The 20,797-nt window shown below is 39.3% G+C and overlaps 1 protein-coding gene across 1 annotated transcript; it reads right to left on the bottom strand.

The window, feature by feature from the left end:
* Positions 1-326: 326 nt before the first annotated feature.
* On the bottom strand, positions 327-20,356 carry C17H5orf47 (chromosome 17 C5orf47 homolog). Its single transcript, XM_053567402.1, has 5 exons — positions 20,035-20,356; positions 14,543-14,628; positions 12,489-12,588; positions 11,012-11,047; positions 327-435 (listed from the first exon to the last, which is right to left on the bottom strand). Exons 1-4 carry the CDS (start codon positions 20,354-20,356, stop codon positions 11,028-11,030), a joined length of 528 nt encoding a protein of 175 aa, XP_053423377.1. The 3' UTR covers positions 327-435; positions 11,012-11,027.
* Positions 20,357-20,797: the final 441 nt, after the last annotated feature.

Here is a 20,797-nt window from a genome sequence, read left to right as displayed (position 1 = left end):
ATAACTGAAAACTTTAGAAAAAGTAAAGAAGCCAAAAATAATTAGATGAATCTGAGTTTAATTCAAAATAGTGACATGTAAAAGGGATGACTAAAGCAGTGATTGTAGACTTGATAATAAATGGAAAACGTTGGCAATTATAAATGTATGGAATTATATTGATATGTTAATTTAAAATTTATGTATAAGATAAATTCAAAAGTATATAAAATATTAATTCTGAAAATAGTATTATAAATATGATAATATTTATCTAAAGTTCTTATTAAGTTGAAAAAACATATTAATTTATAAAGAACATAATTTTTCCATTCAACTATTACAATCCCGATTCCAACAAAGCACAACAAATAAATAATTATGATTCAATTTAATATTTCCTCTTTAAATTCTTCATAATCTTCTCTAGGAAACAGATCCAAAGATAGATTAATCCTAAATAAAAGATGACAAAATTGAACCTTGTTAATGTATCATACTCAGCAGTCCCTGAAAATTTCTGACATTTCTAAGACTATACAGCAACAGTTATTCACTTCATGTTCTTAATTGTTTTAATGACTTTCTTAAAAAAATTTTTATTGTTGGGGATTCATTGAGGGTGCAGAGAACCAGGTTACACTGATTGTATTTGTTAGGTAAAGTCCCTCTTACAATTATGTCCTGCCTCCAGAAGGTGTGTCTTTTAATGTCTCTGGTAGACCATAAAAGTTTCTGGGGGACTCAATGTGTTATCATATAAAATAAGAGTTATCAGATTTTCTTTTTCTACTACAACTCTTGCCAATACCTTTGAGGCCTTCAACAACCTCGTTCACAAGAAGTGTCACAGAAACATTATATCATAGGCCTTCATCTCTAGACAACTTCAGTCATACAAAAGTAAGGCCATTGCTTAGACACTGTCATCACTTAGAAATTGTGCTTTACTTCTAACTGCTAGAACTCTTTTTTTAAATATTAACTATATTTAAAGATTCTGGAAAATGAATTACTTTCAATTGACGTACACATTAATGTGAAGATCTCAATTGCTAGACATGCAGATTGGTTAATACGAATGAACTTATTCCAGCAGTACGGGCTCCATGCATCTTGCTGGACTGTTACATTTCCTCCCATATGAAAACTTTCCCTATCACCTCCAAAACTTTCATGTTAAGTCCCTTTTTACACCTCATTATGGTACATGTGCCAAAAACACCTAATACACTAACAGATGCTTCCTTTTGTGACAAATTTTGAAAACCTTCTCTAGGTTCAATGAAATTAAATATACTAAGAACTTATATTCTTACTGGCTCTACTAAGGGTCTTTCCTCCAACTCAAATCTCAAGAGATAGGTGACTTTCCAACAGTTACACACAAGGCTTCTTGTTCAGAGCTACTCATACATGATGGAACTTGAGGTACTACTTAACCCATTTCTTCGTCTGTAAAATGGGAGAACAGAATATACCAAATGTGTGAGAATTAAATGAAAAGATGAACGTGCAGCATCTGTTGTACTGCCCAGTCACCACCAGTGTTGTCTCACTGCTTTAACTCCCGTGGCAGTGCATGGATACCTCGCTGACCTGTTTCTATACTCCTTTATACTTTCTGTAGCCCTCTGCTCTCATGAAGCAAGGTCTCTGCCCTCCTTTGAACTGCCAATCTGATGATCTCTTATAAACTTCATTTGCCTCCCTCCTCAGCCCCACAATCATCTCTCTCATTATTCCTGATTGAACACCTAGAATTGCTGAGTCAGAAATTGCAAATTCTTCTTCATCCTCGACGCTACCTGACATTCTGTACTCAGTTCTCTCCATCTTCATCTACATCAGTTAGAACTAAATATGACCCTTATGCAGTATAGATATCATATTAGCTCCAATACAACACTTCCAATTACTTGCTTGGAATTTTCACCTGAGCACCTTACTATTACCTAAAATTCGACATGCCAAAAATAAAGCTTGTACTTCCACAAGCCAAGTTCTTTCTCCCAACTTCCTTATACTTATCTATTCTCAAAACTCAGTATCACCTTTCCCATCCACTACATCTAATTATTTGCCTCCTCTCCACCCCCTCTACCTCCCTCATTTAAGTGGATTTCACTTTTACTTGGCCTGCTATTACAATCCCGACATTCTTTTTCAGTTGTTTCACCCCCATTCCAAAACTTTCCACAAATGATACCAGATTCTTTCTAAAATACAGATGTGATAGTTCCACTGCTTTAAAATGTCTTTTACTGGGTCGGGCACAGAGGCTCATGCCTGTAATCCCAGCACTTGGGAGGCCAAGGTGGGTGGATTGCCTGAGCTCACAAGTTTGAGACCAGCTTGAGCAAGAGCAAGACCCCATCTCTAAAAATAGCAGAGTGCTGTGGCAGGCGCCTGTAGTCCCAGCTACTTGGGAGGCTGAAGCAAGAGAATCGCTTGAGCCCAAGGGTTTGAAGTTGCTATGAGCTAAGACACCATGGCGTTCTACCAAGGGCAACATAGTAAGACTCTGTCTCAAAAAAAAAAAAAAAAAGTCCTTTACTGTATTCAGGAAGAGCAAGATATTTGCATAGCCTCTCATTATCTTCCCATGAAATACTTATTACAAAAAAAAATAGTAACTATAAAAGGATAACATCCAAATGATCAAAATTAATGTCTTCAGTAAGTATCATGACTCACGATGTGATACTCTGGGAAATAAAAAACATTAATTATGTGACATTGTAGCCAAAAATGCATAACATGAATCAAATCATGAGAAGGTATCAGCAAGTATGGAAGAATAAACTGAAAAATGGCCTGTTATTTTCAAAAATGTCATTATCACCAAAGACAAAGAAAGGCAGAAGAAGTGTTACAGACTAAAGAAAACCGAAGAAACATGACAATTAAATGCAATACATGATCCTGACCTGGACCCAGTACCCATAAAAACCTTACTAATGACATTATCGGGACAATGGGAAAAACTGAAATATAGACTATAAATTGTATAAAGTTTTATATTGATGTTAAACTTCCTGGATTTGATAACTGCAGTGTGGTTAGATAAAAGATACTCTTCTTTTTAGGATATAGACATTAAAGGGTGATACTTTATATGCACACAGAGAAAATGAGAATAAAAAAGCAAATGTGGCAGGATGTTAAAAATTAGTGAATCTTGGTAATAAATTATGGAGTAACTTTTCTGTGCATTTGAAATCATTTAGTATAAATGGTTAAGAAAATGTTTCATGTTTCTTTATTCCTTACTGAACCCAAAACAAATCCTCAGGTCAACATTCAAGTGAGACTTTGAAACACAGTCTCAGTAGACTTTTTTATCTTTCTTAAATAATTACCTTAAACAATCTCTAATTAAACTGTACATTCCCAAAACATTTTTGGACTCTGTGAATTTGCTCATGTTCATGACTAACATATACACTCCTCCTCACACTCTCACTTGCAAAAATCTTCCTCTTTTACACAGTCTATCTTACATACCATTTCAACAACTTTTCAAATCCCACCCAAGAGAATGTGATTTCGCCCTAACAACCGAATGAGCCTAAGTGACTAGTAAACCAGTGGCACCAGTGAAAACAAAGGAGAAAAGATGACATGCTCAGTTTAAAACTTGTGACCTGTAATCCTAGCACTCTGGGAGGCCATGGTGGGTGGATTGCCTAAGTTCAGGAGTTCGAGACCAGCCTGAGCAAGAACAAGACACCGTCCATAAAAAAAATAGGCAGATATGGTGGTGGGCACCTATAGTCCCAGCTACTCAAGATGTTGAGGCAAAAGGATCCCTTGAACCCAAGAGTTTGAGGTTGCTATGAGCTATGATGCCACAGCATTCAACCCCAGGGTGACTGAGACTGTCTCACAAAAAACTGTGAAACAGCCTAAAGAAAATGAGTTACCTGCTTAAGAGTCAGAGACATAGACAGGCACAGTGGTTCACACCTGTAATCCTAGCACTCTGGGAGGCTGAGGCAGGTGGACTGCTTGAGCTCAGGGGTTCAAGACCAGGCTGAGCAAAAGCAAGACCCTGTCTCTACTAAAAAAATAGAAAAACTGAGGCAAGAAGATCGCTTGAGCCCAAGAGATAGAGGTTTCTATGAGCTCTCATGCAATGGCACTCTACCCAGGGTGACAACTTGAGACTCTGTCTCAAAAAAAAAGGGGGGGGGGCGGCAGCTGTGAGGGAGACTGGAAAAGCGGGAGTAACTACAGAATGTGCTACTCTTCATAGTATGGTAAAAGGACCACAACAGACCACTGACTATCAACACAATTTGAAATATGACAATGAACAACTAAAAAGAAATGCTGATCTTATAAAAGAGAAGTTAAAATCTCATGAACAGGACTAGAGGGCGCCTGCCCGGACCTCCACAAAAGCTGCACCGCGACGGCGATCGGCGCCCACCCAGACCTCAGTAAGAGCTGTGCCAGGACCCCCAACCTACAACCCACGCCCACTGGGCCTCCGCACACCCTAACCAGGAGCTACAGGAGCCATGCAACCCCATGTCCTCCCTCCTGTACCCTCCCTGCGTCCACACTGGCCCGCTCATCTGGCCAGGGACTCTGGTAGCCACATGTCCTCTGGAGCCCTCCCTGCCTCTGCACAGAGCCCTTCTCCTGGCCAGAGACTGCTGGAGACTTGGGCTCTCTGTGCCAAAGTCCCTGGGCACCAGGCACTCCTAGAACCATGTGTGCCACCTCCCACCCTGTTGCTGGATCCAGGTGTGTCACACTCCACAGCTGTTTCCACAACCAGAACTCCCTGGCTGGGGCAGCCCCAGAGGGACTACACAAAATCACTCCCTACAAAGATCCAGCAATAATAGAGTGATCCCACTGGGGTCTAATCTTGGAGGGACACCTCCCCAATTCTGAGGACGGCCAGAGGCAACAGTGAAAAATAATCATGAGGTGAAATCAACAGAAAAACTCTGGCAATATGAATGATCAGATTAGATCAACTCCCCCAAGGATCAATGGGGCAGACACAGCACAAAAACCCAAGCACAAACAAATAGCTGAGATGTCAGAAATCAAATTCAGAATCTGCATAGCAAGTAAGATCGAATTAGAATTCCAAGCAGTAACCCAAAAGGTATCTCAAGAATTCAACGAATTCAAAGACCAAATAACCAAAGATTTTGACACATTGAAACAAGAAGTTGCAGCCCTCAAAGATCTGAGAAACACAGTAGAATCCCTCAGTAACAGAATGGAGCAAGCAGAAGAAAGGATTTCTGACATTGAAGACAAAGCTTTCGAATGCTCCAAAACTCTCAAAGAGGAAGAGAAATGGAGGGCAAAAACAGATCACTCTCTCAGAGAGCTCTGGGATAATTCGAAGAAAACCAATATTCGTCTTATAGGGATCCCGAAAGCGATGAAGTGGCTTCACAAGGCACAGAGTCTCTTCTACATGAGATTATGAAGGAGAACTTTCCAGACATGCCAAGAGATTCTGAAATTCAGATAGCAGACAGTTTCAGAACTCCAGCATGACTCAACCCAAATAAGACACCCCCCCAAGACACATCATAATCAATTTCACTGAGGTTAATATGGAGAAAATTCTGAAAGCAGCCAGACGAAAGAAAACCATCACCTACAAGGGGAAGAATATTAGAATAACTGCAGATCTCTCTGCTGAAAATCTTCAAGCTAGAAGAAGATGGTCATCGACTTTTAATCTCCTAAAACAAAACAACTTTCAACCCAGGATCCTGTACCCAGCTAAACTGAGTTTCATTTATGACGGAGAAATTAAATACTTTAATGACATTCACATGTTGAAGAAATTTGCCATAACTAAACCAGCTCTCCAGGATATTCTCAGACCTATCCTTCATAAGACCAGTGTAACCCTCCACCCACAAAAGTAAACCCACCCAGAAACTTTTAATCAAATTCCAACTTCCACAGTTGCAAAAGAATTAAAAATGTCCACCAGACTCTCGAAAGGCTTATCAATATTCTCAATTAATGTGAATGGTTTAAACTGTCCTCTAAAGAGGCACAGGTTGGCTGACTGGATACAAAAACTCAAGCCAGATATCTTCTGCATACAAGAATCTCATCTTACATTAAAAAACAAATATAGACTCAAGGTGAAGGGATGGTCATCTATACTCCAGGCAAATGGAAAGCAGAAAAAAGCAGGCATTGCAATCCTATTTGCAGATGCAATGGGCTTTAAACCAACCAAAATAGGGAAGGATAAGGATGGATACTTCATATTTGTTAAAGGTAATACTCAATATGATGAGATCTCAATTATTAATATTTATGCATCCAACCAGAATGCACCTCAATTTATAAGAGAAACTCTAACAGACATGAGCAACTTGATTTCCTCCACTTCCATAATAGTTGGAGATTTTAACTCCCCTTTAGCAGTGCTGGATAGATCCTCCAAAAAGAAGCTAAGCAAAGAATTTTTATATTTAAACTTAATCATTCAACATATGGACTTAACAGACATCTACAGAACATTTCATCCCAACAAAACTGAATACACATTCTTCTCATCAGCTCATGGAACATACTCCAAAAATGACCACATCCTAGTCCACAAATCTAACCTCAGCAAATTTCAAAAAATAGAAATTATTCCTTGCATCTTCTCAGACCATAATGGAATAAAAGTTGAACTCAATAACAGGAATCTGCATACCCATACAAAAACATGGAAGATAAACAACCTTATGCTGAAGGATAGATGGGTTATAGATGAGATTAAGAAGGAAATCACCAAATTTTTGGAACAAAACAACAATCAAGACACGAATTCTCAGAACCTCTGGGATACTGCAAAGGCAGTCCTAAGGAGGGAAATTTATAGCACTACAAGCCTTCCTCAAGAAAAGGGAAAGAGAGGAAGTTAATAACTTAATGGGACATCTCAAGCAACTGGAGAAAGAAGAACATTCCAACCCCAAACCCAGCAGAAGAAAAGAAATAACCAAAATCAGAGCAGAATTAAATGAAATTGAAAACGAAAGAATTATACAACAGATCAATAAAATAGATAAACCTTTGGCCAACCTAACCAAGGAAAAAAAGAGTAAAATCCCTAATTTCATCAATCAGAAATGGTAATGATGAAATAACAACAGATCCCTCAGAAATTCGAAAAATCCTTAACAAATACTACAAGAAACTCTACTCTCAGAACTATGAAAATCTGAAAGAAATCGACCAATACCTGGAAGTACGCCACCTACCAAGACATAGCCAGAACGAAGTAAAAATGTTGAACAGGCCAATATCAAGTTCTGAAATAGCATCAACTATACAAAATCTCCCTAAAAAGAAAAGCCCAGGAGAAGATGGCTTTACATCAGAATTCTACCAAACCTTTAAAGAAGAACTAGTACCTAAATTACTAAACCTCTTCCAAAATATAGAAAAAGAAAGAATATTACCCAACACATTCTACGAAGCAAACATTACCTTGATCCCCAAATCAGGGAAAGACCCAACAAGAAAAGAAAATTATAGACCAATACCACTAATGAATAATGATGCAAAAATACTCAATAAGATCCTAATGAACAGAATCCAATAACACATCAAAAAAATTATACACCACGACCCAGTGGGATTTATCCCAGGGTCTCAAGGCTGCTTCAATATACATAAATCTATAAATGTAATTCAGCACATAAACAAACTAAAAAATAAAGACCATACTATTCTCCCAAGTGATGCAGACAAAGCTTTTGATAATATCCAGCATACCTTCATGATCAGAACACTTAAGAAAATTGGTATAGAAGGGACATTTCTTAAACTAATAGAGGCTATCTACAGCAAACCCACAGCCAATAGCATATTGATGGAGTTAAATTGAAATCATTTCCACTTAGATCAGGAACCAGGCAAGGTTGCCCATTGTCTCCATTGCTCTTTAACATTGTAATGGAAGTTTTAGCCATTGCAATTAGGGAAGAAAAGGCAATCAAGAATATCCACATAGGGTCAGAAGGGATCAAACTTTCACTCTTTGCAGATGATATAATCATATATCTGGAAAACACTAGGGATTCTACTACAAAACTTTTAGAAGTGATCAAGGAACATAGCAATGTCTCAGACTACAAAATCAACACCCATAAATCTGTAGCCTTTATATATACCAACAATAACCAAGCCAAAAAAACAGTCAAGGACTCATTCCTTTCACTGTAGTGCCAAAGAAGATGAAATATTTGGGAGCATACCTAACAAAGGACGTGAAAGATCTCTACAAAGAGGACTATGAAACTTTAAGAAAAGAAATAGCTGAAGATGTTAACAAATGGAAAAACATACCATGCTCATGGCTGGGAAGAATCAACATTGTTAAAATGTCCATACTACCCAAAGCAATATATAATTATAATGCAATTCCTCCATTGTCCATTTAATGCAAAGCTCCATTGTCATATTTTAAAGATCTTGAAAAAATAATACTTCATTACATATGAAATCAGAAAAAAAACTCAAATAGCTAAAACATTACTCAGAAATAAAAACAAAGCAGGAGGAATCACGCTACCAGACCTGAGACTGTACTATAAATCGATAGTGAGCAAAACAGCATGGTACTGGCACAAAAACAGAGAATTAGATGTCTGGAACAGAATAGAAAACCAGGAGATGAATCCAGCTACTTACTGTTATTTGATCTTTGACAAGCCAATTAAAAACATTCAGTGGGGAAAAAATCCCCTATTTAACAAATGGTGCTGGGTAAACTGGCTGGCAACCTGTAAAAGACTGAAACTGGACCCACACCTTTCACCATTAACTAAGATAGACTCTCACTGGATAAAAGATTTAAACTTAGGGATATGAAACTATAAAAATACTTGAAGAAAGTTCAGGGAAAACTCTTGAAGGAATCGGCCTGGGTGAATATTTTATGAGGAGGACTCCCCAGGCAATTGAAGCAGTATCAAAAATACATTACTGGGATCTGATCAAACCAAAAAGCTTCTGCACAGCCAAGAACATAGTAAGTAAAGCAAGCAGACAGCCCTCAGAATGGGAGAAAATATTTGCAAGTTATACCTCCGATAAAGGTTTAATAACCAGAATCCACAGGGAACTCAAACGTATTAGCAAAAAAAGAACAAGTGATCCCATCGCAGGGTGGGCAAGGGACTTGAAGAGAAACTTTCTCTAAAGAAGACAGACCCACGATCTACAAACATAAAAAAAAGCTCATCATCCTTAATCATCAGAGAAATGCAAATCAAAACTACTTTAAGATATCACCTAACCCCAGTAAGAGTAACCTACATAACAAAATCCCAAAACCAGAGATGTTGGCGTTGATGTGGAGAAAAGGGCACACTTCTACACTGCTGGTGGGAATGCACACTAATATGTTCCTTCTGGAAGGATGTTTGGAGAATACTTAGAGACCTAAAAATAGACCTGCCATTCGATCCTATAATTCCTTTACTAGGTTTGTACCCAGAAGACCAAAAATCACAATATAACAAAGACATCTGTACCAGAATGTTTATTGCAGCCCAATTCATAATTGCTAAGTCATGGAAGAAGCCCAAGTGCCCACTGACCCATGAATCAACTAGCAAATCGTGGTACATGTATACCATGGAATATTAGGCAGCCTTAAAGAAAGATGGAGACTTCACCTCTTTCATGTTTACATGGATGGAGCTGGAACATATTCTTCTTAGCAAAGTATCTCAGGAATGGAAGAAAAAGTATCCAATGTACTCAGCCCTACTATGAACCTAATTTATAGCTTTCACTTTATAGCTATAACCCAACTATAGCACAAGAGTATGGGGAAAGGGCCAAGGAAGGGGAAGGGAGTGGGGAGGTTAGGGTGGAGGGAGGTAATGGATGGGGCCATACCTACGGTGCATCTTAGAATGGGTACAGGTGAAACTTACTAAATGCAGAATATAAATGTCTACATACAATAACTAAGAAAATGCCATGAAGGCTACGTTGAACAGTTTGATGAGAATATTTCAGATTGTATATGAAACCAGCACACTGTACCCCTTGATTGCACTAATGTACACAGCTATGATTTAACAATTAAAAACAAAAATGAGTCAGAGGCATAATGGAGATTTAAGGGTCATACACCCAAGAAGAATAATTGATGCCACAAAATCTATGCATTAACTCAGAGTGAGCATGTAAAGAGAAAATAGGACCCACAATTACTCCTCAGACAGCATTCATTTTTAGGTGATAGCAAAAGGGACAAATTAAAAATACAGGGCGGTGCCTGTGGCTCAAAGGAGTAGGGTGCTGGAGGTGGCGGGTTCAAATCCAGCCCTGGCCAAAAAGCGCAAAAAAAAAAAAAAAAATACATAAGAAAATGCTTATTGAGGCAGGATAAGAGCCATGACATAGCCTGCAGGACACTAAGAAAAAACTTTGAAGGACCAGTAGTAAGATATTAAATTTGATAGCATGTTCAAAGACAAAGAGAAGTAAAGATATAAACAAAAAGAAAAAAACAAACTGTGGAGAAAGCACTTTCAACAGTATGATGGAGACAGGGCCCAAATAAATTTTTTGTTTTATTTTTGTTTATTGGGACAGATTCTCACTCTGTCACCCTGGGTAGAATGCTGTAGCATCATCGTACCTCACAGAAACCTCAAACTATGGGTCATAAGCAATCCTCCTGTCTCGGCCTTCTGAGTACCTGGAACTACAGACACCTGCCATGATGCCTAGCTAGTTTTGCTATTTTTAGTGAAGATGGGTCTCACTCTTGGTCAGGCTTTTCTCAAACTCCTGAGCTCAAGCAATTCACTCACCTCTACCTCCCAGAGTGCTGGGATTACAGACGTGAACCACCATGCTCTGTCCCTTCAATATCCACAAATATTTAATGTCCCAAAACACCAAATTTAAGGAAGGAAATAGGCTGGAATTAGCAATGAGCATATACTAAAGGTTGGAGAAGGTAGGACATAAAAGAGAAGGAAAAAATCTATACTGTATAATTATTATTTCTTACCAGAAGATAAGAAGATTCATCTTGTATAATTTGAGCCTAGGAACAACATAAAAAATAAGGAAAATTCAGATTGACTTCTAGCACTGGTTTTCCTATTAATAAGTACATATTAAGGAATAAAAGTTACAATATGCTTTAAAATGATAATAACTTTATTAAGAAGTTTTACTAATATAACCTAGTTTAATATAAGGCAAAATAATGAGCTAAAAGGATCTCTTCTGTTAATAGGCTATTTTTGAAAAACACAGCAAATTATTTTTGAGTTTTGTTAAATAATCCTTTCAAGATTACATTTACTAAAAAGCCTCTTATTGAGGCACAAAAGAACCCAACAAGTTCAAAGTTATGCAGTGATCTGGATTAGCCCTCAGAAAAATGCACAGGATTTTTTGTACACTGCTCTGCCTATTCAAAAATCTTTTTCATTTAAGAAACCTCTGACTACTTTTATTCTTCCTAATCCCCCCTCCTGCTTCATTCTCCTTCTTAATTGGATAAGAAAAGTAAAATAGGATATTATTAATCTGAACATAAGTTTTTATGCCATCATTGTAAACAATTCATGCTGTTATTAACGTAATGCTATATGAATAATGATAAGCTTCCATTGTTAAGACTGCTGACAAAAGGGTACTCTTTTAGTGATTATTTTGTGAACATATTTTTCACAAAATTAAATACTTCAGGTTTATTGACTATCAAATAGAAGTTGCCATCAAATGACTATCCTAAGAACTCACAGAAACATTCATAATAGCATGTGTACTAGGACGTGCATGTGAAGACAAAAAACAACTTGTGATTTATCAATTCATATGGCATTATTAGTTATAAAAATTTTATCCAACTTAATTTTTTTAAGAATCCAGAAATACCAATTGTTTTAATAAACACACTAGACTATACCTAATTTGCTCTTTCCAGAATATCAACTCAATATTGAAGCAGCTTTAGAACATGGTTTAATTTGTGAGTTGTTTTCCAGGAATGAAGTAATGACATCAAGGCACTAACTCAAGTAAAGAGATTTAGTTAAATGCATTAAATTGGACTGCAGCATCCATGAAAAGGAAATGACCCAATGTATAATTTCATAGAATAGTTAAAATGTTTTTCTTCATCAATATGGATGAATTTTGCATATTTTACAATTTTGTTTAAAATTTTGCAATTTTGTTTAAAACTTTGCATTAAAATTCACGTTTAACAGACCAAGTGCTCAGTAAATTGCAGGCAACAAGTACCTTCCTCACTCATTCACTCACGCCTGCACCTTTGCTCTGTTCTACACTCACTACTTGAAGATACTCTGTGCTTTCAGTTATGTTGAATAGTGATAATATGGTAGCCTCATTTCTATAGTTCTGTGAGAATGGAAACAACCAGGAAAAACTACTGGTCTCTTGTGAGTCCAGGGTAACTAAGGTATTTAGAGCCACTGTTCTTTAATACAACAAAAACTGTGTTAACTTACTTTCACTAGATAATCTTTGGCATTTCAGCCTGAGTCTGTATTTTTCATTTTCTTCAAGCATTTTAGAAATGACTTTGTATACTGTATTCCATACTGAAGACTTAAAAAGATATGCACAGTTAAGGAAAGCTGAGCATAAAAGTAGAAATACATTTTTGATGCAGGCAACTGGAAATGACAACTGTGTTATATGGAAATTCATATAATCATTAAAAAGCAATATTAGTTCTTAGAGAACTAAAACTTAAATGTATTTATTTCCCCATTACACTGCTTTCTCTGATCTCTTTTTCCAATTTCCTAGAATTTCTGTAGTATTTAAACTAACTGTCCTGGATGAAGTTTCCTTTTAAAGGCAATATCTGTAAAGTCTTACTTAAATGGTTCCAACACATTAAATTTTTAAAGGAAATGAAAAACAGTGAATTTCTATTCTGATTTCTAAATCATTGGGCAATGATTTGGTTTTTTAATGCATTTTAGTTCAGTTAAGAATTAAATATTTCTCCCTAGGAGGTACCAAAGCAAAGTTAAAAGAGAACATACATGGAGTAGAACAGAAAGAATGAGGACTATAGAATCAGATAGACCAGGGCTCAAATGCTGGCTTTGCCACTTATCAGTTGCTTAACATAAGACAAGTGTTTAATTTCATCTAGGAATAACTAAATATGCTTTATTTAAATATGCATATTTAACTAAATATGCTTTATTAGAATTATTGAAAAAATATGTATGCAAAGCACTTACCTCAGTATCTGGCACACGGTAATTCAAAGTAAATAATGGCTATTGGTCTTTTCTCCTCAAAAAGGAACTGGCTCTGGCTCAGCACCTGTAGCTCAAGTGGCTAAGGTGCCAGCCACATGCACCAGGGCTGGAGGGTTTGAATCGAGCTTAGGCCTGCCAAACAACGATAACTACAACCAAAAAAAAAAAATTACCCAGGCATTGTGGCGGGCACCTGCAGTCCCAGTTACTTGGGAGGCTGAGGCAAGAGAATTGTTTAAGCCCAGGAGTTGGAGGTTGCCATGAGCTGTGACGCCATGGCACTCTACTCAGGGAGACAGCTTAAGGCTCTGTCTCAAAAAAAAGGAACTGGTTCTTAGAAGAAATATTTCTTAGTACACTGGAAAGTAGATGCCCACTCCAAACAAACTTGGTGCAATGTTAGTGACCTTGAATGCTATTTTATATCATGCATGATTTTAAATCAAACTCAAAGCTGGGTGTCACCTGTGGCTCAAAGAAGTAGGGCGCTGGCCCCATACACCAGAGGTGGTGGGTTCAAACCCAGCCCTGGCCAAACTGCCAAAAAAAAAAAAAAAATCAAACTCAAAGCTTAGAAACAATACAATTTTATGTGTCATTATCAACTAAAATTTTCCTCAAATTTTGTAAAATACATGGTAGCAATGAAAGATTAGGAGAGCATCTGATATTGAATATGTTGAAAACACCCAAGTTACCATGATGTTTGAACAACCAGCAATGAGAATGATGAATGATTCAGCAGTAATGGTTCATCCTTGTCAGCTTTCCTGCTAGAAACTTAATAAGCATTCCTCGTATTTGAAAAGAACAATATGACGCCAATATAAATACATTATTCCTTTCTATGAAATCTATGACTTTCTTCTTATACCACATTATCTATCACAATTTATTATATTCTATGAAACATATATTATGCTTTGAAAAATCTTTCACTGGGTTACATTTTGAATAAAATGTCCTTCAAACACTGGAAGAATTCTTCTTTATGGTTAATAAACATTTCCAAACCCAGTTCCACTTCTGTTAAATTACTTCTATTTTCTCATTTCAGAAAATTAAATTATTCAAAAGATGTAACTATTTTCACTGTCTTTTTTTTTTACAGTTTTTGGCCGGGGCTGAGTTTGAACCTGCCACCTCCAACATATGGGGCCGGTGCCCTACCCCTTTAAGCCACAGGTTCTTCCCTTCACTGTCTTGAGTATCTTTACACATTTGTATTTAGAGAAGATGATCTAAAATTCAAATATTACTCATTCCCTTTTACAGTAATATACCTTTTTCCTTTTTTTCATTATTTTGGAAGTTTCATTCAATGGTATGGGAAAATCAAACCTTTTAGCTCCATTCTTCTGGATTAAACCTAATTTTTAAGAAGAGAACAAAAAGGTTAAGACATATAAAGATTGGCTGTCCTGAGAAATAAGGCCATATAAACATCTCTTGAGCTCTCTGGGGATTTTTACCCTTCTTCTTGTATTTCTGATCACTATAATATGCTAAAAACAACCCAGAAAACTAGAGATAAATAACCTTCTAGTTCAATTTTCTTCCTTTTCTGATTTGTAAGGCAAGTCCCAAAAAGGCTAATAGAAAAAAAAAAAAATACCAGAAATTATACCTTGCTCAGTGTATCTGAACAGTCTCCACTCTTCTCAATTCAACTCTGTAAATACATTATGCTTCCAACTACACAAATGTGTCTTACTCTTACCCCTCTCAGCCTTTGCACGTCCTGATCTGCCTGGCATGCATATATGTATAACACACAAACCTGCCAGGCAAACTTAGACCTGTTTTTCAAAATCACTCACATGTCACCACTTCTCTACAGCCTCTCTTCAATCACACATAGCTCCACCCACAGCATGGCTCCTGGAGCACTATCCTGATAGCATTCGGTTCACTTTTATATCACGTGTTTCTAATGTGTTTCTTCCACAAGGCTCTGAACTCCTGGAGGATAATGGCCGTGTGAGTCTATTCATCTTTCTATCCACACTAACACACATATAGTAGTACTAAAAAAGGTTTTCCAGAGTAAGCTTCTTGATCATCCACTAAACCATCCTATCTTTCCAAATGTTAGAAGAAAACCTAAGGGCTTATGTGCCCAAATAAAAATTATAAAAAAGTGAGCATGTGCTCCTGGAGAGCTTTTATGTCTGCTCTCCTTTTGTGTGAAGTCTAGAACACTCCCCATCCCCCAACCCCTTCCCACCTCACTCAGGCCCCACCACCACTCTTGCTCTTCACCTACCTCTACTCATTCAATACTCAGCTTTCCAGGGGACCTTCTCTGATCTCACAAAGCATCTTATGCTCAGTTATCTTGGGAATCACGTTATCTACTTGAAGAGTATGCCTTATTCTTCACGATAGATCTAGTATCTAATCCTATAGATATTAGCTACACAATAAGTATTTCATTTGTTGAATAAACTAGAATATGCTCTAAAATGGCATCTCTCAATTTATGAGAAACGTGCCACAATTCTGGTTGGAGCACCAATGTAGCACTACAGAACACTAACTCATATAATGAGAAACTCATTCCAATTCTTCTCCAATCTTCTGATTACACTGAGGAGAAAGTGTGTTTTAATATGAGTATGCCATTAAAAGACTTACTTACAATTTGCTAATCTTCCTTTATGATTGCAGAAAATCCTTAACCAACAAACTATTTAGCTAGAATTTAATAATATTGTTGCCTTTATTAGATTTTTTAATTAATTTCTATTTATAGAAAATGATACAGGTTTTCCACTGAAGTAATGATCTAAAGCAGTGGTTCTCAATCTGTGAGTTGCGACCCCTTTGTAACAAGGAAAATACATTGTGGCATTAGGAAGGTTGAGAACCACTGATCTAAAGTGTTCCAAAAAGAAATGTAGTTAAGAGGGGTAATTTACATATTTAAATAAATTAATCAATTAAATAATAGAATGCAATGTATAAAGTTATGATTTAATAAAAAAATAATAATAAATAAATAATAGAACAGACATACCAAAAGGCACAAGAAAGTAAGTTCTGGAAACCCTGCTCTTCATATACACATATTTATCCTTCCTACCAAATGCTTACAACCTTTGGAATACTCTATTTGCATCATTCTCAAACATTTCCTAGGTAGGTTTTAAGTCTTACCTACCTAGACCTGCACTCCTTGAGGAAAGCACAGGAGACTTGAAGTCTATCTGTAAGTGCCTGAGCACCTAAAATGTATCATGTATAATGGATGTGAAAAAGAAAAAATAAAAAATTTTTTCCAGTAGATACCATAGATTTTGTCCTGATTTGTTCAAGACTTTCTACAGTCCTTTTTCCGTACACTCTGACCCAAAACTGTACTTACAGTTCTTCCCTGATCACTGCCCATCACTGATCCATCGTCAGTGCTTTGCTTTCAAGTTCTTCCCACCTATAATTCCCTCCTATGTCAGTCCCATGTGCAAATCTCATGGAGCTTCGAACACCATGAAGCTTTCACTGATCTCCTTATCCCCAAATTATTCACCACTTCCAAAGCATTCATTTGTACCTCCACGATCACATTAATCATCCTCTATTAAGGCTGGTACATCTTCAACAATAAACAATAAATGGACCTGTAGTGACACAATTGACGTGTCTATGGTCACCAAAACTAAAACCTATTCAGAAAGAAAAAGATTAAATGAAAATGAACTTCAACAAGATGAACGACCAGCCAAGGAAGGTACTGCTTCAGCTGCCAGCAGGAGGCCTTTAAGAAAGCTAATTCCTAAGCCAGTAAATAGAAAAGTTGCAAATACAGGGACATTACTTGTCTAAGGACAAATTTTGAGAAAATTTAAATGTTATGAATTTTAATTTTAGATAGTTATAAACTGTCTAGAGGATGGATATATTTGCAGTTGTCTTTTAATAAATATGTTTTTAGAAATAAATAAATTAATAAAATATCTCCCAAGTTCTGGGTGGACAGGGAGATGCCTGATTTCTTAGTCTTGTTAGAAGAGTTGCTTGATTTTTCCTGCCCCTGTATTTCTGAACTCTAAAAGCTTACAAGTTCATCTTCCAGAAATGTCCTTGTCTCTGTAACTTTACTCCACCATTCAAAAATCTTCAGTGACTACACAAATAACATTCTTCAAGGCATCCACAATCTGGTCCAAAATTTGTTTTTCTTTTTTTTTTTTTGTAGAGACAGAGTCTCACTTTACTGCCCTTGGTAGAGTGCCGTGGCGTCACACGGCTCACAACAACCTCTAACTCTTGGGCTTACGCGATTCTCTTGCCTCAGCCTCCCAAGCAGCTGGGACTACAGGCGCCCACCACAACGCCCGGCTATTTTTTTGTTGCAGTTTGGCCAGGGCTGGGTTTGAACCCACCACCCTCGGTATATGGGGCCGGCACCCTACTCACTGAGCCACAGGCGCTGCCGCAAAATTTGTTTTTCATTCATTCAATAATATTTAGCACATGCCCTCTCCATACTAGACACTAGGCTAATCACTCTCTTCCCTTTAAGCCATTTCTATCTAATGCACCAACCTTTACTGGGCACTTACTCTGTCCCAAATACTGTGCTAGGTACTCTGCATGTATTACTTCATTCAATCTTCGCAGGAACCACAGAAAAGAACACTGAGAATCAGAGTGGTCAACTAACTGCTCATAAATGATGGAGCCAAGATTTTATTTTTCTTACTTCAAAGCCTATGCTCCTGATAATCTGTACTGTCCCACTAGCAATTTTCTCTTTGTGTTCCTTAATTTCCTGCCTCTGTGCCTCTTCTCCTGCTGAACTTGATTATTAAAGCCCTTCTCAGTTCTCTTATAGATATACACCTACTGGTTTATATCCTCATTATTCATGTACAAGTCCCTTGAAAGCAGAATGTTTATCTGATCCATCTGGGTCACTAGTACCTGACCTAGTGTCCACAATATCATAGAAGTTAAATAAATGTTTGGATAATTCAGCTTTGCTTCCCATAGAGGGCCAAGCATTTAATGAATGTTCTATAAATTATTCTAGAGCATAAAAAAGGAAGGGAAATCCCACAGCTATTTCCCTTAAGGTCAGAAACAAGGCCCACTATCTCAAAGATGACCACTATCTCCACTACTATTCAACATTGTACTTGAGGTATCAGCAAATTCAATTAGACAAAATAAATCTTCTACAGGCACAGAAATGGATAAAAAAGGAATAAAATTATCTCTATTTTATAACACATACAGGAAAATGAGAATCAATAGAAGAAATGGTGATTTACTGATATCTAAAATTAACATGCAAAACCAATAGGCTAAGTGAAACAACCCAACCACAAAGGCCAACATATTCTATGACTGTATTTATATGAAGTGTCAAAAAAATGAGCAAATTCTTAGAAAGATAAAATAGATTAGTGCTTGCTTAGGGCTGGAGTTGTGTGTAAAGGAGGGTGGTTAGGGGGAATGGTGACTGAATGCTAATGGGGGACGTTTTTTCTTAGGGGTAAAGATATTCCAAAATAGTGGTGATGGTTGTATAACTGCGCATAGGTAAAAAAAACTATTGACTTACACACATAAAATGTGTGAATTATATGCACTGTGAATTATAATTCAATAAAGCTTTATTTAAAAAAGCACAGGGGATGGAAATGTTGGCTGTGGTGGTACTTACTAGTGTGTATAAACTTACCACACCTCCTCAAAACGTCTGTAAATTAATCCTCACGAAAGCTGATTTTTTTTTAACATAAATAGGCTTTCTATACACAAATAAGCATTTAGAGGGCACTAAGGAAGAGGAAACCCCACTTACAATAGCAAGGACAATTATTTTAACACAATATATGCAAACCTATGAAAGGGAAAGGTTTTTTCTGTTTTTGTTTGGGCAGGGGCAGAGTCTCAGGTTGTCACCCTCAGTGAAGTGCAGCGGCGTCACAGCTCACAGCAACCTCCAACTCTCGGCCTCCCCGGGAGCTGAGACCGCAGGCGCCCACCACCTCGCCCGTTTTTTTATTTATTTAAGAGCCAGAGGGGTGTGGCTCCTGTCAGGCTGCTCTCCAACCCCCGAGGTGAGGCCCCCGCTGGCCTCGAGGGGACAGTTGGGTTGTTTTTTTTTTTTTCTTTTTTTTGGGGGGGTGGAGGGTTTTTTTTTTTTTTTGGTAGAGACAGAGTCTCACTTTACTGCCCTCAGTAGAGTGCCGTGGCCTCACACAGCTCACAGCAACCTCCAGCTCTTGGGCTTACGTGATTCTCTTGTCTCAACCTCCCGAGCAGCTGGGACTACAGGCGCCCGCCACAACGCCCGGCTATTTTTTTGTTGCAGTTTGGCCAGGGCCGGGTTTGAACCCGCCACCCTCGGCATATGGGGCCGGCGCCCTACTCACTGAGCCACAGGCGCCGCCCCCGGGAGTGGAGTTTTTAATTTAAGGCATTCCTAAAAGATAAGGAACAAACAGAAACAGACACCTGCTTTTTTAGATAGAATACTCAACATAGTCCCGACGTCAACGCTCCACATAAAGTAGTTCGAAAATCCAATAATCCCAACAGGGGCCCCAGCCCCCCTCAGGGGGACCCGGGTGGCTCCTCTCAGCCGCTGGCGCGTGTCTGGCGGCATTTCTGTCCCTTCAGAGCAACCCCGGGCGGATTAACGCGCTTCTCCTTCCCCACCCAGGCCGCCGCGGTCCCCACTGCCCGCCACCCCGGCAAGGTGGCCGCGCAGGGCGCCGAAGACCCCCGCCCGCCCGCCCGCAGCGCCACAGCCCCACAGCACCTGCACGTGCCGCCGGCGGCCGGGGGCAGCTCCGCGCGCTCGACGCCCGCCGCCCGGACGCCATGGAAGCCGCGGCCGCGACGCCAGGTGCTGCGACCGGGGACCGGGGGCCAGGGGTCAGCTCGCCCGCGGCCCGGACCCCCGGCGCCGCCGCTTCCCGCGCCTCCTCCCGGTTGCTCAGGGCCCCGAGCCGCGGACACCAACGGCCCTGAGCCTGGCGGCCGCGCAGCTCCAAAACGCCGCCACACTGGTGCGAACCAAAGCGGGTCACGTAGACAAAGCGCGCCAGATCCTGCCGCTGCTCGGGGCCTGCCGCCCTCATCGCAGCCTGCCACGCAAGGGCTGCCGGATACCCGGGTCCTCGGCTCCGGTCTGAAGCGGCCCGAGCGCCGGGCCAACCACGTGCCGACGGGGGTCGGGAGTGCGTGCTGGGGGCGAGACCACTGTGGGGTGGGGAGGGGAGTACTACCCTCTGCTGGGTGCTGGGGGCGGGACCACTGTGGGGTCGCGAGGGGAGTATTACCCTCCGTGGACGGGCGGAGTGGGGCCGTGGCAGGGGGGGAAGGTGCTGGGGGCGAGACCACTGTGGGGTGGGAAGGGGAGTACTACCCTCTGCTGGGTGCTGGGGGCGAGACCACTGTGGGGTGGGGAGGGGAGTACTACCCTCTGCTGGGTGCTGGGGGCGAGACCACTATGGGGTCGGGAGGGGAGTACTACCCTCCGTGGACCGGGGGGAGTGGGGCCGTGGCAGGGGGGGAAGGTG

This window comes from Nycticebus coucang, chromosome 17, assembly GCF_027406575.1.
Source record: "Nycticebus coucang isolate mNycCou1 chromosome 17, mNycCou1.pri, whole genome shotgun sequence".
NCBI lineage: Eukaryota > Metazoa > Chordata > Mammalia > Primates > Lorisidae > Nycticebus > Nycticebus coucang.
Note: the sequence above shows the minus strand (reverse complement) of the source record. Positions and strands in the feature narration are given on the sequence as shown.